At 44.2% G+C, this 20,436-nt stretch overlaps 1 protein-coding gene and 1 pseudogene across 1 annotated transcript in view; one reads left to right on the top strand and one right to left on the bottom strand.

Annotated features, from left to right (window-relative positions):
- The window catches only part of CCDC149 (coiled-coil domain containing 149), a 96,778-nt gene that overhangs the window by 46,277 nt on the left and 30,065 nt on the right, over positions 1-20,436 (top strand). The window contains 1 exon segment of the mRNA XM_032632671.1: positions 4,018-4,125. Coding sequence (XP_032488562.1) covers positions 4,018-4,125 — 108 coding nt within the window.
- On the bottom strand, positions 10,256-10,413 carry LOC116754840 (annotated as a pseudogene).

Genomic DNA, 20,436 nt, shown 5'->3' with positions numbered 1-20,436 from the left:
TTGCAAATATGGGGCTGAGAATTAGATCACATTATTGAGTAATGTTCACAAATAAGTGAGTGGAAATCAGAGCTAGATTAAATCCAGCCAGTGGGGATGAGGGGGGTTTCTATGCAATGCTGCGTGCCAGGCACTGGTTTCAGTAGTTTATTATTCCAGATATTTCCCTAGGCTGAGACCACAGCCTCCAGACTCAGCATATTATCTTTCACTTAGATATATTTATGGAGCATCCACTAGGTGCTTGGGGTAGACCAGTAGAGAGAACAAAGTTCCCTGCCCTTCATGGAACTTCTGTCTTAGTAGGGAGAGAGAGATAGGAAATAAACAGTAAGTAATAAACATATGTAAACATATGGCAATAAACTGTAAAGTAAATTACATGGTATATTAAGAGACGGTAAGTGCTATGGAAATAAAAAGTAGTGTAGGGGAAAGGGCTTGGGCGTTCAGTGGGGAGGTGGCCAGACTGCAGATTAGATCAAGTGGTCCAGGTGGGCCCCGTTGAAACGGTGCCGTTTGAACGAAGACCTGAAAAAGGCAAGGGAGTGAACAAGAGGTACCCTGGAGGGAGAGCAGTCCAGTCCAGAGAAAAGGCAGAGAGAGCAGTGCTGAGATGGGTTCCTGCCTGGTATATGTGGGGAACAGCCAGGAGGTGAGCTTCGGGGGAGCTGAATGGGGGGCTACCCTGACGGTGGAGACACTGGATATCCCGATGGATGGAATATGGGAGATAAGACAAAGTGAGGAGTCCAGGATAAGCCAAGGTTTAATCTTTATATTCTTTCACTTTATTCCCTTTTGATTACCTAACATAACTCAGTATTCCCGAAAGTATTAGCATCAAAGTCTTTGGAGATTTAGCCACTATAGTTGTACTCGTCTGCAATGTCTCTGGATTTGGGTTTCTTCAGCTATCACATGGAGGGAATCTAAAAGATAACTTTCAAATCCCTTGTGTGACTGTTTCTGAAAGATTCCTTTTTAGGAGTCATATTCCGATCGCTGGCTAGCTTCCCTCCCTCCTTCCTTCCTCCATTTATTCATCGTGGGTCTTTAAAACATTTGCTGGGACAAGACCACTTCTTGGAGCAATGTACGTGGAGGCTGAGAAGGGAGAAAACGAGAATCTCTGCCTTTCAATAGCTCATTTCTTCTTGCTGAGGTTAGATAAGAGTGCAATAAGCAAGGTGAGAATCAGAGCAAATTAGCAAAATTCAAATAGTATAGAAGAAGCCGCTGTGGAGGTAAAGTGGAATAGTAAGTTAAAGGCTTGAGTGGAAAAAGCACGTAGATAGTTTGGGAGCATATGCAAGTTCAGGTTCAGGGAACCTGAGAAGGGTGGGAGCATGGTAAAGGGTGCTTGCGTGCTCCCGGGAAAGGGGCCGAGATGTGTCGATGAATCTGGACTGAGAGGGGGAGGAGGTGTGGTGGAGAACTGCACACGGGGGCCAGAGGGATCTGCTCTGAGCAGGAGGAAATCTGAAGGAAGGGCTGACATCATGAAGATGGACTGGAAGGCACTCACCCTGGCTGTTTGGTACTCTAGGAACTAGAACAGGGGAATAAGGAGGTGAGAAAAACAGCCCAGGAGACTGTTGAATTACCTCTGGATCCTGATGTCTGAAATCGTGACACCTCACTGGTCTCTCCTCTGGCTGACAATTTTGATCAAAATTCTGGGCATTAAGGTGGCAAAGAAAAGTTCATTAAACACGATCTATTTGAAGAAAAAAAAAACTATCCAAACAAGGAAATGAAATTAACCAAACAAGGAAATGAAATTTTTCCTATATTGTGGATCCAAAGTTAGAATTGAACTAAGACTACTTGCAAGAGGTTTTGTGAGGAGCTCTTAAATTAAAAAAAAAAAATACCAACGCCTCCATCACTTGTCTGTGAGCCATTCTGGAAACAAAGAACATCCCCAAATTGAGGTTCACGGCCAACTTTATTTCTCTCCATGCAGTTGTAGTGGTGTGATTTGCACACTTGCTGCCTTCATACATGTGTTTATTCTAATGGTTCAGCTGGACTTGGATGATGGCTGCAGTAAGCCTAAGAAAGCCCCCCATTTCTCCACTCCTCCGTTTCTGATTATATTTCATAAAGCTAATCTTATTTTGGAAATCTACCTTTTATTTTTATTTATTTATTTTTAACATCTTTATTGGAGTATACTTGCTTTACAATGTTGTGTTAGTTTCTGCTGTATAACAGAGTGAATCAGCTATACGTATACATATATCCCCATATACCCTCCCTCTTGCATCTCCCTCCCTCCCACCCTCCCTATCCCACCCCTCTAGGTGGTCACAGAGCACCAAGCTGATCTCCCTGTGCTATGCAGCTGCTTCCCACTAGCTATCTATTTTACATTTGGTAGCACATATATGTCAATGCCACTCTCTCACTTTGTCCCAGCTTACTCTTCCCCCTCCCCGTGTCCTCAAGTCCATTCTCTATGTCTATGTCATTATTCCTGTCCTGCCCCTAGGTTCTTCAGAACCCTTTTGTTTTGTTTTAGATTCCACACATATGTGTTAGCATACGTTTTTCTCTTTCAGACTTACTTTACTCTGTATGACAGACTCTAGGTCCATCCACCTCACTACAAATAACTCAATTTCATTTCTTTTTATGGCTGAGTAATATTCCATTGTATATATGTGCCACATCTTCTTTATCCATTCATCTGTTGATGGACACTTAGGTTGCTTCCATGTCCTGGCTATTGTAAATAGAGCTGCAATGAACATTGTGGTACATGACTCTTTTTGAATTATGGTTTTCTCAGGGTATATGCCCAGTAGTGGGATTGCTGGGTCATATGGTAGTTCTATTTGTAGTTTTTTAAGGAACCTCCATACTGTTCTCCATAGTGGTTGTATCAATTTACATTCCCACCAGCAGTGCAAGAGGGTTCCCTTTTCTCCACACCCTCTCCAGCATTTATTGTTTTTTTTTTTTTTTTTTTTTAAATCTTTACTGGAGTATAATTGCTTTACAATGGTGTGTTAGTTTCTGCTTTATAACAAAGTGAATCAGCTATACATATACATATGTTCCCATATCTCTTCCCTCTTGCGTCTCCCTCCCTCCCACCCTCCCTATCCCACCCCTCCAGGCGGTCACAAAGCACCGAGCTGATCTCCCTGTGCTATGTGGCTGCTTCCCACTAGCTATCTACCTTACGTTTGGTAGTGTATATATGTCCATGCCAATCTCTTGCTTTGTCACAACTTACCCTTCCCCCTCCCCATATCCTCAAGTCCATCCTCTAGTAGTTCTGTGTCTTTATTCCTGTCTTACCCCAGGTTCTTCATGACATTTTTTTTCTTAAATTCCATATATATGTGTTAGCATACGGTATTTGTCTTTCTCTTTCTGACTTACTTCACTCTGTATGACAGACTCTAGGTCTATCCACCTCATTACAAATAGCTCAATTTCATTTCTTTTTATGGCTGAGTAATATTCCATTGTATATATTGCCACATCTTCTTTATCCATTCATCCGATGATGGACACTTAGATTGTTTCCATCTCCGGGCTATTGTAAATAGAGCTGCAATGAACATTTTGGTACATGACTCTTTTTGAATTATGGTTTTCTCAGGGTATATGCCCCAGTAGTGGGATTGTTGGGTCATATGGTAGTTCTATTTGTAGTTTTTTAAGGAACCTCCATACTGTTCTCCATAGTGGCTGTACCAATTCACATTCCCACCAGCAATGCAAGGGTGTTTCCTTTTCTCCACACCCTCTCCAGCATTTATTGTTTGTAGAGTTTTTGATGATGGCCATTCTGACTGGTGTAGTTTTGATTTACGTTTCTCTAATGATTAGTGATGGTGAGCATCCTTTCATGTGTTTGTTGGCCATCTGTATATCTTCTTTTGAGAAATGTCAATTTAGGTCTTCTGCCCATTTTTGGATTGGGTTTTTTGTTTTATTGATATTGAGCTGCATGAGCTGCTTGTCAATTTTGGAGATTAATCCTTTGTCAGTTTGCAGGCTAATCTTGCACAACTATTGAGAGATTCTCAGGACCGAAATAAACGTCTGGGAGAAGAAATTAAAGAACTTCAGCAAAGGCTTGGAGAAGTCCAGGGCGACAATAAGGTACCGTGAATATTTAAAGGCAAAAACCTCTCCTGAGTAATTTTGTGCCAGAGGTTTATGTATGGTGCATCAGAAGAATGTAATGCATTTGCCGAAAAATTTGTTATAGATTTTTACATTTGCAATGAAAATTCATAGTTTAGCGTTTCTTATCTTTATTACCTTCCCCTCGCGTGTGTGCATGCCACGCGTCTGTGTGTGTTTCTGGGTTGCTCTAAAATATTGTCACAACCCATTGTAGAAGTTTCATTATGTTCAGCTTGGTGCTGAATAACATTGTGGTTGAGGGCAAAATAAAACCCAAATGCTATACTTTCTCCTTTCTATACAAATAATGGATTTGTGGCTCATATGATTTGGAATTATTCACATCCAGTTTTGAATTTTAAGTAGTCATCCTACTAATTATGTTCACATAACCAATTTATTTTATTGCTAAATTTGGCAATTTGTATGGAACATTGCTCAAAATCCACTGCCTGGTATTAATCAAACTCCCCTGTTGGCAACGTTAATTATAAAATATGAACTCATAAACTCCAAACTAAATGTGAGCACTGTCTCTCCCAGCTGAAGCTGTGAACAAAAGTACGATTGAGAAAAGGAAGAAAAACTACCGAAGTTTAATTCCATTGCCCCCAAATAATTGCCCATTTTGCCAATAGATTCAATTTCAGCTTCTTGCCAGAGCCAGCTTTCCCAACAGGGATGGCCTTTGGAGTTTCACTCAAGCAAACTACATGGCGGGGAGGAGGTGCTTTCTTGGGCAATGTCTTTTGAACGGTACCAAATTCCCTGACAAATGATGGGGATGTTTGTTGTTCCTGGGAGTCACTGGTTATTGGAAGGCGCCATTTTGAAAAATGCTCATTCTTTAAAAAAAAAAAAAATGTATGGAAGTGTCTGGATTATCTCGAGAACTCTTCCATGACAAAGAGCAGAGAGGATTGTGTGCTTACTGCTGGCTTAAGGGGCTCAATCTAAGGGCGTACTGGTGGGACTTCCCTGGTGGTCCAGCAATTGAAACTCCACACTTCCACTGCAGGGGACATGGGTTCAATCCCTGGTGGGGAAACTAGGATCCCGCATGCCACGAGGTGTGGTCAGAAAGTAAAAAAAAATAATAATAAGGGCATACTGGAAAGTCTTCTTTACATAGCCTCTTGTCCACTTAGTCTGCCTTTAAAAAATTTTTTTTAAACCTCTTGGATTTAACATACTATATTTGAAAAATATTTCATGACTATTCTCTGTCATGAAATAGGGAGTGGGCAAGAATGCTAAGAAGGGTGCTAATTAACCCTGGACAAGCTAATCGGGCCTCTCAAAAGGATTTAAGCTCTGTAACCTAGGTATTGGGTCAATAATTAAAGGCCAGGCCTTCTTAGGTGTTATCAAATGATAGCACCAGGGCAAGGTTTTCTAGAGAGTAAAATCAAGTATGTGCAATCATTTCCTTTAAACCCATAAAAATACTGCAGGAATTTCGGAGAAGTTATAAATCCAGAAAGTACTGAAACATTTTGAGATGTGATTTTTGGAGTCATGATTCTTCTTGACTGATTTTTTTTCTTCTTCTTCTTTTCTTTTCTTTTCTTTTTTATTTTCTGAGGTACCCCCCCCCCCACCTCCAACTGTCCTAGACACACCTCTGCCTCATCTTTTGGTCACTTTTAATTGTATCGCCTTGTAGGCCTGAGATATTTTAGGAATTGACATTTGCAACTGATATTTCAAGGAAAGAAAAGGAGGGTATGTGTGCATGCGTGTGTGTGTGAGCGTAACACTAAGCGCAGGTCTGGGGCTGCTTTTGCATTGGCACCATCTGAGCTTCATGATTTGCTTGCATTCTGGGTCTTTATTCCAGTAGCTGGACACATTTATCAAACTTGGTTTTCTCACTCAAGGTTTAGAATTTAGTGACTCATATTCATGGCCTGTGAAGTAATTTTCCTGCCGGCAGATGCAGGCAAGATGTTAAAACGTTCAGTAGACCCTGTATCTCAGTCTCCAGTCCTCTCCTCCTCAAAAAAGACCAACTGCAGTGAGCCCCAGAGACTCTGTTTATTCTCATTTGCATCTAAAGTTATAGGGCTGGTTTATTTTCATCCCCCTGTGAGTCACGGTCATCCTCCCCCCACCTACCCCCAGTCATCAACATTAAGGCCGGATGACTCATTCAGTAATGACACCAGCCATCCTGAGAAACACAGAGGCCTCTCTTGAAGGGTGGCCGTGACTGTGTGGTGGAGAATGGGTTAACCCTTCCTTTGCTCTTTTATTCATCGCGTCACAGCTCCAACCTTTCCATCGCCTTTGGAATCTAGTCCCGCCTCCTTACCATGGTGTGCTTGGCCCTCCATTATCTGGTCCCTCCTGATTTTTCCAGCCACATCTGTTGCCATTAGTCGCCTCACACTTCATTCCTGCAGGACTAATTTCAGCCCCTCAGCTGAGCCATACTGCAGTTGTGCCTCAGGGCCTTTTGCACCTGCTGCCTGCTCTCTGGAACACTCTTCCCCTTACTTCTGTAAACTCCCGCTCACCTTTCAGGTCCTAGGTCAAATGTAGCCTTCTCCGACTCTCAGGGGCAGGTCCTGCACACACCCACAGTGCCCTGCTCTTTTCCCTCTGCTTGTACTTGTTTGGCACCCGTCCCCCAAAGGTAAACTCTTTGCAGGCCAAATTCCTGTATCCCTAGGAATTTGCATCTTAGTTCGCGATGCACGGACATTATTTAATAGATCTTTATTGAAGGAATGGAATAGGATAAATGAATGAATGAGTGAATAAATAAAGGGAATGCAAAAAGGTCCAATAAAGAGGAAGCGGAAAAGAAAAAGGAAGAGCACAAGAAAATAGCCGACTGACTGCCCCTGTGGTTGTCATCACTAACTCTCCTCGTGGGGTAAGGAGTAGTTTAGAAACCTGGAGAAAGGAGTTAGAAAAGCAAACTATTCCATCCAAGAAAAAGCAGAAGAAAGCCAAACCTAAGGTATGAGACCTTAGGAAGCCCCTGGAAAGGTCAGGGGGTCTGATGCCGAGCCTTAGTGGATGTGGGGTAAGGGTCCTGCTCCTAGGCTGGCGCAAGCCTGTTAAATTCAATAATAGTTAATAATGGATGTTGTGGGATTCCTGACTCCTCCCATTCCAAGCAGAAGGGCTTGTGGCATCACTTTATGAGCAACTATTGAAGTGGAAGTTTTTTATCTCCAAGTTGTCATTTTAACTGATGACCCTTAGCCATATTTTGGGAAGCCCAGATTCTAGATGTTAAGAACATTTAAGAAACAAGGTGATAGGAAATTACTTGCCTTGGCTATTTTAAGGTAGACTAATTTTTCCATTTGTTCAGCTAGAGCCTTGTAACCCTACGTGCCATAAAGCATTTTCAAACAGCCTCTTGAAAGATTTGTTACCACCCTGTCTTACAAGCAGCTTAGCACTCACACAGGGTTGGAGGTGGAGGGTGGGATTCCATGATCAACAAACCTATTATCTCTCTGGGAAGCACCCCAAGAATTTCTTGAGGCTTCTGGACAGACACAAAGGCCCAGTTCAAACCAGAGGAGGGGTGGGAAAGGGGAAGCCTAGTAGACACCCTCCCCTTCCTTGCTAATAATAGCTCTGAAAGGTTAAGTGGGGAAGGGAGAACTCACACCTCCACAAATCACCCTGGGGAAAGCTTTTCATGAGGGTGGATTGCCCAGGGTTCTTTGTGTGGCAGTCTGTGCGGAATAAGGACCAATTACGTGGAAAACCCAGGCAATGCCAGGGCCCCAAGTGTGGAGAGCAACCCACCCAGAGAATTACAGCTCCCCTTCTTGCTCCAGAGGTATGCCTGCTTCCTCTTCTGGGCATTAAGAAAAGAGTGGATTTAGGGAAAGGGGACCAGGGGGAAAAGGAGGCCTCTGAGAACTTAAGGATCAGTAAGAGGCAATCCACAAAACTAGCAGAGCACACTTGAATCACAGATATCCAGAGGTGAGCTGGTGAACCAGCTCTTCTGAAGAGGAAGCCTGGCTGGTAGCACTTTACCAATTTCCGTGGTGTAAATACTGATGCCATGGCATTTAAACATCAGGCTAGCAAAGTGAAGTTACTGAACTGGGAGTTAGAAAGCTTGGGACTCCAGAAAGAGCTAGCTCCAGCCTCCCACTGCCAAGTGGTATAATCTAGAATAGTCCAAGAGGTCCATCTTTAGAAACTGCTAGACCCAGGTTTATATTCTAACTCTGCCAGTTATTATCCGTGTGGCCTTGAGCAAGTCAGTTGTCTCTCTAGACCCCAGTTTCCTCATCTGTAAAATGGGAGTAATGATACCTCACATAGAATTGCTGTCAGGTTTCATCATTATTCATCAATACATAATTGGGGACTCACTGTGTGCTGGTTAATGTTCTAGGAGCTGTGACTACGTCAGGAATAAGAAAGACAAGGTGCCTGTTCTCACAGAGCTTACAGTCTAGTTGGGGAGACAGAGAATAAGAAAATAAAATACTTATGTAAGATCATCAGACAGTGGTTAGTGCTGGGAAGAAAAGAAAGCAGGAGATGAATGGTTGGGAGTGTGTGTGTGCATGCAATATTATGTTTATAAAGGGTGTAGCATAGTAAGCATCCAGTAAGCACTCCGTAAAGGGTAAACATTGCTGGTATCTTTAACTCAACCTGGGCCCAGATTGGCTTAGTGTCCTCTTGTATCAGAGTTCCACCAGGAATCTCAAGGTCTTCCTTTCTGTTGATCAACTGTTTCCAGTGAACCCCGGGGGTATGTGCCTCCCAACAGAGACAGAGATTGGGGGTAAGAAGCCTGGCATCTGGCACCTGGATCCCCAAAACTCAGCCCTCCTTATCACCACCCGACTTTATTATTTATCACCACCCCAAACATGATTGTTTTGGTGTCACGCTCCCAGAAGCTTCCTTGCATTTTGTGTACCCTTGTGGAATAAGCACCTAATAGAACAGGCCGGGAGCAGCATCTCATGTTCCTGCTGGGTTTCCTTGTCTGCTTGCTTTTATTTTTCCTTCATTTTACAGACTATGGCACTTTAAGTGCAGAAGAACAGTAATGCAATGCGAAGTACTCAAAAGCAAGGAACTTCAGGTGGACAGTGTCAGGCAGTCACATTTCCTGGGCCCCTGCTGGCCAATTTAAATGTAACTGTTTGCAGTGGCGCATAAACATGGGGTTTTGCCCTTAATAATGAGCTTTATGTTACACCAGCTGAAGGTCTTTAAGTACCTCTGTTTTATCTGGTGTTGGCCCCATAAAATGATAGACCCCTTCTGTGAACGTACCTCTATTGATGTGGGACTTCTGGAAGGATTCAGCAAGCAAACCAATTAAGTCAAAGCCACCAGCTAATTCAGGCAGACCAATGAGCATGCAGGTGACTAATTGAAGTATACTCTGTTAAAAAAAAAAGTGTTCAGCTTGGATGTTTGTAACAGTCCAGGATGAGGGATCAGAGAGCTCTTTGTAAACATTTCCTCTTTATGCTTCAGAGGAGCACGGAGGTGTCCTAGCTTGTGGGAAACCCACATGAAGAGGGCACTCTAATGAAAAGCTCTCACCTTGGGGCATTATAGAAATTAATTACAAAGAATTAAAGTGAGTGATAAGGGCCCTTCACCTGCTCCAGCCCCATCATATCTTATTCTAACTGGGATCTTGATGGTGAAACACAGGCAACGCTCAGTTCAGCAAGCAGCCAGACTAGTGCACCATTTCCTCATGTTTTATTGTCAGATGAATTAGACAAATGAATTTGGTCTCAGACACCATATTTGAGCTTGTTCTGGCTTATATGAGCACACAGTCCGGGTAGACCAAGCGACAAAAACTGTGGTTTTGGACATTCGTCCCCTAGACCATGCACTATAATTACACTTTGTAGAGAACTGATTCTGAAAGATATCTCTGCCTAAGACTTATTTTATAGTACACCATACCCAAATTGCACTAAGATGAAAACAAATTGAAGCACCTTTAAACTGCTTGGTGTGGGCTTCCCTGGTGGCACAGTGGTTGAGAGTCCGCCTGCCGATGCAGGGGACACGGGTTCGTGCCCCGGTCCGGGAAGATCCCACACGCCGTGGAGTGGCTGGGCCCGTGAGCCATGGCCGCTGAGCCTGTGCATCCGGAGCCTGTGCTCCGCAACAGGAGAGGCCACAACAGTGAGAGGCCCGCGTACCACAAAAAAAAACAAAAAACAAAAAACAAAAAAAACTGCTCGGTGCAACTCTCTACACTTGATCTTAGCCAAAAGGCCGAGAAGCGATTGGTGCAACTCTCTAAAGATTGTCGCTCTGGGAGCAATGTGTTCTGAACTATCTGAAGGTGATTCAGGGGCTTCCTAGCTGTGTAACCTTGGGCCAGGTGCTTGACTTCTCTGTGTCTTCGGTTCTCATCTGTACAATGGAGATAACTTGCCTGTGGAGGGTAGTTCAGTTCAATTCATTTCAATACATCTATGGTCTGGGAATAGGGTAGTAAACAAAAACCAATGAGTTCCTGCCTTCATGGAGCTTCTATTCTAGTGGGGACAGATGGGCAGTAAGCAAATGAACAAATTAATATATGACATTACACAGATCCTGAGAGGCACAGGCTTTCAATTTGAACATCTCCGATGTGGTTATTGGTATCATGTAGTGATGATTGGTATTGTTCAGTCTTTTTGGTCAGCATAGTGGTGGGTCTTAGAGTTGATAGAGTCTTATATTTGATGAAATACGGTATAATATGTCAGAAGGTGCTAAGTGCTCAACAAGTCACTGCAGGCTGGGGGGCTGTACAGTGCAGCCTGGCTGCCGGGCATAGGGGAGGGGGCCAACTGCTTACACTGGGTGGTCGGAAGGCATTTCTGTTGACACACCCTTTGCTCAGAGGCCTGAAGGAAGTGAGGTGGGAGGTGGTCAGATAACCGGGGCATGAGGTGCAGAGACCCTGAGTGAGCGAGCTTGGGTGACACAGGCACGACATAGGGGGCCAGCGTGCCTCCTGTGAGGATTAAATACAGGAAGTTATACAGAGCACTTAATGCAGAACACCCTCCACGGGGGGAGCGCCAGGCAGTGAGTGCTATTGTCGGTGTGGAGAGAGGCCGCAGAGCATCCACTCCAGAACCCTCGCCTGCCTGGGGTCAGCTCCCGGCCCTGCCATTTCTAAGGTCTGTGACGTGGGCAACTTACTCCAGCTCTCTGTGTCTCTGCTTCTCTTCTGACAACGGGGATGGTAACAGAGTGTCTGTTGGACTTACTGGGGCAACGTGCGTAAGCACCTAGGACAGGGCTTGTTGTGTTAAGGGTGAGGGGACACTGCAGCCTCCTGATCTGAGCATGGGCCCTAGGCAAGGAGCCCTGGTTTCAGAACCCTGCAGCAGCCCCTATGAGCTTCTCCCCTATGAGGAGGACGGGGCAGTGTCTGCCTCCCGGGGTTGGGAAGCAGCACATGAGAGACTTCCTGTATTTAAGATGTATCTGAGGACTCCCTGCGGTTAGCCAGACACTGCTATGGGTGCCGGCTATTTCAGTGCGTATGAACAGCCAGGTTCCTGCAGTGGAGCTGACAGGGGGAGGGACAAGCAGATGAACCAGGTGATTTCTAGCAGTATGATGAAGGCAGTGGGGCCCTTGAAGGTGAACGGCTTCAGGGACAGTGTCCAGGGAAGACCTCTCAGAGGAGGTGACATTTGATCTGTGACCTGAAAGAGACAAAAGAAGTGGGTTCTGGATAGACCTGTGGGCAGGCTGCTCAAGGGCAGAGCAAGTGCAAAGGCCCAGAGGCAGGCAGGAGCAGGTTGTGCTTGAGGCACTGAAGGAGAGCCAGTGTGGCCAGCAAACAAGGGAGGTGGTTGGAGGTTGGGTTGGGAGGTGGGCAGGGGCAGCTCATGCATCAGCAGCTCTCATAAGGGCTTTGCAATTTATTCCAAAGTTATTCCATTGCAGTGAAAAGCCACTGGAGGTATCGTGTGTAAGGAAAGCATATAGCATGTTGTTTGGCCCAAGTTGGGTGCTCGTTAACTGGGAATATTGACACACGTTAATGAGCGTGTGCGTGATAATCTCCAGAGCCTGGGAGGAAGAATATGAAAACTGCTGGGTTTCTTTTTTAAGTGACAAATTCTTTTGTTTAAAGCTAGAACTAGATTTGCCATATAGGTTTAGGAATTTGAACTTTGGTATACACAAGAGAGTTGCCTACTTGGAGCCTTTTAAAGCTCTCCTGTCTAATTTTATCAAGGGTATTTCAAAAGGCCAGGGGGCAGTTGGAGAGGATGTGGAGAAAACCAACAGGAAAAGTAAAGAAAAGATAGGCAGGACCTTGTCTGTTAAGTCGCCCAGCACAACACTGGCAGATGAATGTTTGATAAATGGCTTTTGGTGTTGACCTCTCCCTAGGCGTGCTATTTGCAGCAGTACTCAAGGACCGGGGGTGAGGAAGGGCTAACATCCACTCCTATTAATTCTTGCATCTCATCTTCCCAGTAACTCTGACAGATAGAGAGTCACTGTATAAGAATTATAACCATACCAGCTATAACTGGGGATTGTACTTTTAAAGCTCTTCAGAGAGTGATTATTGCATTGTATCTTCACATTGCAAGGATGGAAACCCCGAGAGCTGGAGTTGTGCAGTGCACAGGCTGGGCAGCCGTACATAGCTGTTTTGTCTACAAGATAGCTTTTATTCTTACTGTAGACTGAATGTGCCCCCACCCCAAATTCATATGTTGAAACCTGATCCAAAATGTGATGGTATTAGGAGGTGGGGGCTTTGGGAAGTGATTAGGTCATGACAGCAGAGCTCTCATGAATGGGATTAGTGCCCTCATAAAAGAGACCCCAGTGAGCAATTTTGCCCCCCCCTGCCATGTGAGGACACAGTGAGAAGATAGCTGACTATAAACCGGGAAGTGGGCCCTCACTGGACCACGAACCTACCAGTGTCTTAATCTTGGACATCCTAGACTCCAACTGTGAGAAGTAAATGTTTGTTGTTTATAAGCTACTCAGTCTATGGTATTCTGTTATAGCAACCTAAACAAACTAAGACAGGAGTTGGTACTAAGACGTGGGGTGCTGCTATAACAAATACCTAAAATGTGGAAGCAGCTTTGGAACTGGGTAGTGGGTAGAGGCTGGAAGAGTTTTGAGGTTCCTGCTTGAAAAATCCTGTTGTCCTTCACAGCATTGCTGTGAATGGACCATTAAGGGCAATTCTGGTGAGGACTCAGAAAAAAAAAAAAAAAAAAGAGAGCTGTGGAGAAATACTTAAGTCATCCTGAACAGAATGTTGGTAGAAATATGGACAGTAAAGGCCATTCTGATGAGGCCTCAGATGGAAATGAGGAACACGTTATTGGATGCTGGGGAAAAGGCCATCCTTGTTATAAAGTGGCAACAATCTGGCTGAACTGTGATTGAGTTCTATTGTTTTATGGAAGGTAGAACTTGTGAGCAATGAAACTGGATATTTAGCTGAGGAAATTTCTAAACAATGTGTTGAAGGAGCAGGCTGGTTTCTCCTGACTGCTTATAAAATGTGAGACGAGACAGATGATTTGAAGATGGAATTGTTCAGCAAAAAGGAACCAGAATTTAAAGATTTGGAAAATTCTCAGCCTGTCCATATTGCAAAAAATGAGAACGCTAAGGGTGTTGGCCAAACAACCATTTGGTAAAGAGATGAGTATGGATTAGAGGCCGGGCGCTATTTTTCAGGGCAAGAGAAGAATGACCCGGAAGCTAATTTAGAGCCCAGCAAGGCTGCCACTCCCGCCACAGGCCTAGAGTACATGGCTCTGGGGGACAGATTGCCTTCACCTGGGTTAGAATGGAGGGGGCCTCCCGGAGCCCCAGGGCTGAGACCGCAGCCCAGTAGAGCTGCAGGGCACCAGAGCAGAGCCACTGCAGGGCTGTCCTGCCAAGCCTTGGCGGTGATGTTGCCAGTGGGCCTGGAAGGCAAAGCATCGAGCCAGAGGATTAGTCCTAAGCCTTAACATTTAACGTTGTTTGATCTGTTAGGTTTTGGACTTACTTGAGACCTGTCACCCCTTCCTTCTTTCCTGTTTCTGCCTATTTGGAATGGGAATGTCGCTCCTGTGTGTGTGTCCCACCTTTGTATTTTGGAAGCACAGAACTTGCTAGGTTTCACAATTTCACAGGTGGAGAGGAGTTTGCCCCAGGATGCATCTCACCTCGAGTCTCACCCATACCTGATTTAGATGATATTTAGATGAGGTTTTGGACTTTAGACTTAAGAGTTGATGCTGGAACCAGTTAATTCTTTGGGGGTTATTGGGATAGAGTAAATGTATTTCACGTGTAAGAAGAACATGAATTTGGGGGCAATCAAGGGTGGAATGCTATAGACTGTGTCACCTTCCAAAAATTCATATGTTGAAACCTCCTCCCCAGTGTGATGGTATTTGGAGGTGGGAGCCTTTGGGAGGTGATTAGATCATGAAGGTGGAGCTCTCATGAATGGGATTAGTGCCCTTATAAAAGGGACCCTAGAGAGCTCTCTCACCCCTTCCTCCATGTGGGGACACAGAAAAAAGACAGCCATCTATGAACTAGGAAGCAGGCTCTCACCAGACACCCAACCTGCTAGCACCTTGATCTTAGACTTCCCAGCGTCTAGAACTATGAGAAATAAATGTTTGTTGTTTATAAGCTATGCAGTCGATGGTAGTCTGTTATAGCAGCCTGAATAGACTAAGGCAATCTCCACTTTCGAAAACACTAAAGTCACTTGGGGCTCAGTGAGGCTAGATGACAGCCAAAGACATGTGACTAGGACCCGCAGATACAGGATCTGAACACAGATTACACCTGGAGAATAATAGCTGCTCCTGCTGCCAGCTGTCTTCCTCCCACTGTCTGTTGGAGAAAATGGATTCAGGCAAATGGAAACAAGAGGAGGGAGAGACTGTTGAGGGCTATGAGGGATGAAGCCCAAGAAGAGATCAAGGAAGAAGCGAGTCATTCCGACTGGGGGGCCTTGGCGGGACCACAGTGTGAGCAGGGCTTTGGCAGAGGAGTTGGACTCCATCGGCAGGGTGGGGGGAGAGCGCCCAAGAGCCTTTTGTCACATCGTTTTGCAGCCCTGTCCCTCAGCCACATCCCAGCTGCAGCTGCACCTCATCCATAAGCGGACGATTCACACCCATAATTCATTCATAAATGTTTATTTCCATCTAAATCAGCAAATGGATGCATCTCCTGGTGGCCGTGTGCGTGCCTCTCAGGGCACTGATCCACTTCAAGCATTGGCACAGGGAGGCTAGCCGTGCAGTTTTGATGGCCCCATTGTAGGAAATCAAGCACTCCAAGCAGTTGCTTCATAGAGCTTCCAAGGTGGGAAATCAGCCTCACTGCCTGCAGTCTACAGATAAGGTTGGCTCAGCAGCTCGGCTTCCTCCAGCTTAGAAGAAAGATCGACTTCCCCAGTGGGCATATGTGTGGGGAAACTCACGTGGAGGAGGACACCAATGATCACAGCGATAATCGTAATAGCAGCTGACATCGATCAAGCACTTTGTATGTTCCAGGGGCTGTGCTAAGTATGGTAGAGAAATCTCATCTTCTCTTACTTGGGACTAGGTTCTAAAGTCAGCGGGTAAGAGGCAAAACCTTGTGTCTAGCAGAAATTCACCTTGATGGTCTCTTAAATTGTCCATGAAGTTCAGGGCAGGTGGCCATGTGTCTCCTGAATAGGAGTCTTATGTATAAATATGAACAATATGATTTTGTCTAAATGTATTATCAGTCCCTCTCCCACCTTGCTCTCAGTCTGGGACATTGAAAGCAGGGGTGGGTAGAGCCACCAATTTAAAACATTTTTATTTCTCTCCCATCCCCTCTTCTCCATCTCTCTCTTCCTCCACTTGTTTCTCCCTGTCATCTTTTTGCCAAACACATACATTTGAACTCTCCTAAATTAAATGCTCATTTAATACAACGTCACTCTCTTACTTTGTGTTTAATGTTGGGTAGGGGAAATTGCCCCCTCTACTCCTCTTGATTTCTCTGTTTGTTGGTGTGTTTTTTTTGGAGTCCCACACGACATGCAGGATCTTAGTTCCCCAACCAGGGATTGAACCCTGAAGTGGAAGAGCAGAGTCCTAACCACTGGACCAATAGGGAATCCCCTGCTTCTTGACTTCTTGTGGCTGGACATGAGACAGATTAACAGGAGAAAAAGAAACACATTTTAATTCATGCTGGTCCCATAGACATGGGACCTAAGAAGTGCCCAAAGCAGATAACTTTTATACTTTTTAGACAAAGAAATAATAAATTTGGGAGGAGTTGACAGGACAAAGAAACTTAGGTTCGGGGTGCCCAATTAGTGAAGAATCTAAACCGAGTTTGGGCTTGGGGTAGTAAATTAAAGCAGTAACAGGGTTTGCTTATACTGGTTTCTCACCCAAATCCCCATCTCTGGCGATAAGGGCATCCTTCTACCTCCAGATGCAGGAGGGCACCCTTCACATGAGAGATTTTTTTTTTTTCCTGCTTTCGGGGTGACAGAAAGGAGGGTCAGAGTGTCCCTCGTGTGTTGGGCATTTCTTAAGTAACTTTAATTCAAAATAATAAATATGCCATTGAGGCACATTTGGGGGCAGCCTACTCTGGGCCCCAACAGTTACAGCAGCCTTGGCCAGTAAAAAGCTGTACTGTTACTGTTGTATTCTTACAGTGAAGGATACTAAGACTCAGAGAAGTTCAGGCGTATACCTGAGATTGCACAGCTCTCAAACTTGGCCCCAGAACACCCCCCCGCCCCCTGGCAGATGGACTCCAGAGCCCATCAGCTGTCAGCTGGGAAGGCAAGAGAACTCTCCCTGGGGCTGCCATCCCTATTGCGATGGCCTCCTTGGGCCCCTTCAGCTGATTGAACTTGAGTGTCAGACCCAACCAGTGATCCAGCTTTTACCAACTTGGGCCTCACTTTTAAAAATAAGTGTTTCATCTAGTCCAGCCCTGAGATTTAATAGCCGATATTGTACGCACATTGAACACCAAATGATTGTTAACATGTTTATTGAAGCTTAACAGGCATCCAGTATATAAAAGATGACTCTCTTATATGGCTGTCAGACCTCAATAAACATGTTTAATAATTAATTGGCATTAAGCAAACATAATTGTGTGATTCTAAATTAAGTGTTCAGCGAAGCGTACTGTGAATGGAAAACCTCAGTGGTGTTTTATTACTTAAAGTTCAGGCTGTCAGTCTGGCTTTTCACATACGAGGAAAAGCGCCCCGCTTTCAAAGCCGTGTTGCAGACCTCCTGTTGCCTCATGCCAAAAGTGGCACAGGCCTTCTTGTTCCTAGACCCTTTCATCTGAGAAATGTTTCTTACTTGGTTAGCTGTTTGTCTTTCTGTGTATTCACCTGGGGTTCTGAAAGTCCTGAGCCAAGACTGTGATGTGAAAGATGTTTTCACATATCGGCTTTCAGGTAAATTAACCAGTTCTGACATAAACTCCGTTCCTCTCACAGTACAGCCGATTCTTGACATTTGCTATAGTTACATTCTCTAAAATCACTGCAAACACTGAATTAGGGAATATTGAACCATTGTTCCTAGGGGAAATAGGAGATTAGGTTCCTCTGAGCCTCTGGTCACAATATTTTTGTCACCTGATCAATACAGAACTGTTTTATATGTGTTTCTCTTTAAAGTCACCTTATTTAATTTATACTGTTGATTCTTTAACATTGAACTCACAGCCAACAGCACTGTAACTCGTGCCTGAAGGAAGCTCATCTAACACACGCGTTTTCTCTGTAAGGCGCATCATGGCCTCTCGTGCTCAGGAACACGAGACAATACTCCAGCACCGCACAGGAGGGCCATTCTAAATGGCAAAACACCAACAGAAAGCACAAAAATGTGAAAAAAAAGTGGCACGAAAGAAACCATGAAAAGGACACTTGTTTACAGTATGAGCTAAAACAAGAAAGCAGAACATTGCCTTGTTCCACTTTAGCTGGGAACGTTCCTGTGGGATGCTTCCCAGTTTTTGCAACTCTGTGTTTATCTGCACATGTCCCCTCATGATGCAAAAGCACCATGAATGCTGATTTCGAGACTACAAATAAATTTGCATTAGGCAAGTATACAAATTCAGAATCCTTGAGCTCTGGAATGGGGATTCCATTAAGCATGGCCATCTGTGTACCTAAGTGCCGTATGTCCCCTGCTAGGCCTTTGTACAAGCTGTTCCACCTGCTTGGAACATTGTGTGCTCATCCTAATGATGCATTTGCTCATAGTAGATGCACAATAAATCTACGTCCAGTTCATCCAACTAGTTTTCAAATAAGGACCCCAAATATATGTCATTTGCAGGAATAAAGACACAGACCTACTAGAGAATGGACTTGAGGATATGGGGAGGGGGAAGGGAAAGCTGTGACAAAGCGAGAGAGAGGCATGGACATATATACACTACCAAACGAAAAGGTAGATAGCTAGTGGGAAGCAGCCACATAGCACAGGGAGATCAGCTCGGTGCTTTGTGACCGCCTGGAGGGGTGGGATAGGCAGGGTGGGAGGGAGGGAGACACAAGAGGGAAGAGACATGGGAACACATGTATATGTATAACTGATTCACTTTGTTATAAAACAGAAACTAACACACCATTGTAAAGCAATTATACTCCAATAAAGATGTAAAATATATATATATATGTCATTTGAAAATGCTCTTTACTTTTCAGTAGTCATCATTTCCTGCACAGTTCATTGCTGTTATTTATTATTCCTATATAGTTAATATTCTACCTTGGCTTTTAACTTTCTCACCTGCCCCTAAATCCTTAGGGACTTGAAAAATAAAGCCATTCTCTCTATTGGCAACAAATCCCTTAGGATCCACGCAGGAACGAGGGAGAGCATACCCCAGCAGGGATTCCTGGATGGGTTGGATCTGTGTGGCAGCAAAAAACTGTCCCCAGGATTTCATCCATATATGAAGCCCATCTTCACACACCCTACAGGGAGGTGGAGGAATCAGTCTTGCGACCTCTTTTGAAGAAGCATCAGGAAGCAGTGCTGTAAAGTCAAAAAAGTACTTTTTAATGGCCACCTGCTTGGCACTGAAGGGCATGTAGGGGATGCTCTGGGACCACTGGACCTTCCTGGAGTCTCTAACATAGTTTCCATCATGGCCCTACTGGAAAGTTTGGAGCTACACATGGAGCTCAGCCCCAGAGACTGGGAAACCCAAGGGTTCTGCAGGGATGCTTTGGAAAATTACATTTTAGGACTAGAATTTAGTTCCTAGGGATTTTAAAACATTTTAAAAGTACGTTATGAAAGTCATGTCTACTTATTTTAAAAGTTAGAAAACGAAGAACAGATAGCATACACAGTCTTGCATCACCTAAACTTACACATTTAAGGGTTTTAGTGTATTTGGTAATTTTTTTCTTTTGTATGTGGGTTCTTAGTATAATTTCAATCATACTGCATATTTTGTTTTCGGCTGTGCCGCACGTCATGTGGGATCTTAGTTCCCTGACCAGTGATCAAACCCGTGCCCCCTGCACCCCCTGTATTGGAAACTCGGAGTCTTAACCACTGGACTGCCAGGAAAGTGCCTTTATTTAAACATTTTTTTAAAATATTTATTTATTTATTTTCTGGTCGCACTGTGTGGCTTGTGGGATCTTAGTTCCCTGACCAGGGATTGAACCCAGGCCCCCAGCTGTGGAAGCATGGAGTCTTAACCACTGGACTGGCAGAGAAGTCCCCAAACTGCGTGTTCAAGTTAGTTTTCTGCTTTTTTTCCCACTTAGTGTGGCAGCAGCCGCATGTCCATGGTACTACATAGTTCACATCAACCTCATTTTAAACGGCTGGAAACTTGCTGTTTGATTGATTGATCAAACAATCAATCAGTTGATTGATTGCATTATCATTTGCTAGCCATTCCACTATTGTTGGACATTGTTTCTATTGTTTTTTTACTCTTTCTATAAATAACAGCACAGTCTACTTTTTTCTTTTTTCCTAAAGCTAGTCCATGTCTGGGATTATTCTTAGCCCAGATTATCAGAAGTAGAGTTACTGGATCATTGGATAGAGACTTTTTTTTTTTTTTTTTGCTTTTTAAAACTTTATTTCAACATAACTATGGGTACAGAAATACACTCATATGGGTTAATAGAATGCAATTTAACTTATACTACACAATTTGGACCAAAAACCTGGTACATGGTTTGCTTCAAAAAAAAAAAATGGGATTTGCAATCTGGTTTATTTTTCATCTATTACAAATGTA

Source organism: Phocoena sinus, chromosome 5 (assembly GCF_008692025.1).
Source record: "Phocoena sinus isolate mPhoSin1 chromosome 5, mPhoSin1.pri, whole genome shotgun sequence".
Taxonomy (NCBI): Eukaryota; Metazoa; Chordata; class Mammalia; order Artiodactyla; family Phocoenidae; genus Phocoena; species Phocoena sinus.
This window is presented reverse-complemented; position numbering and strand designations above follow the sequence as displayed.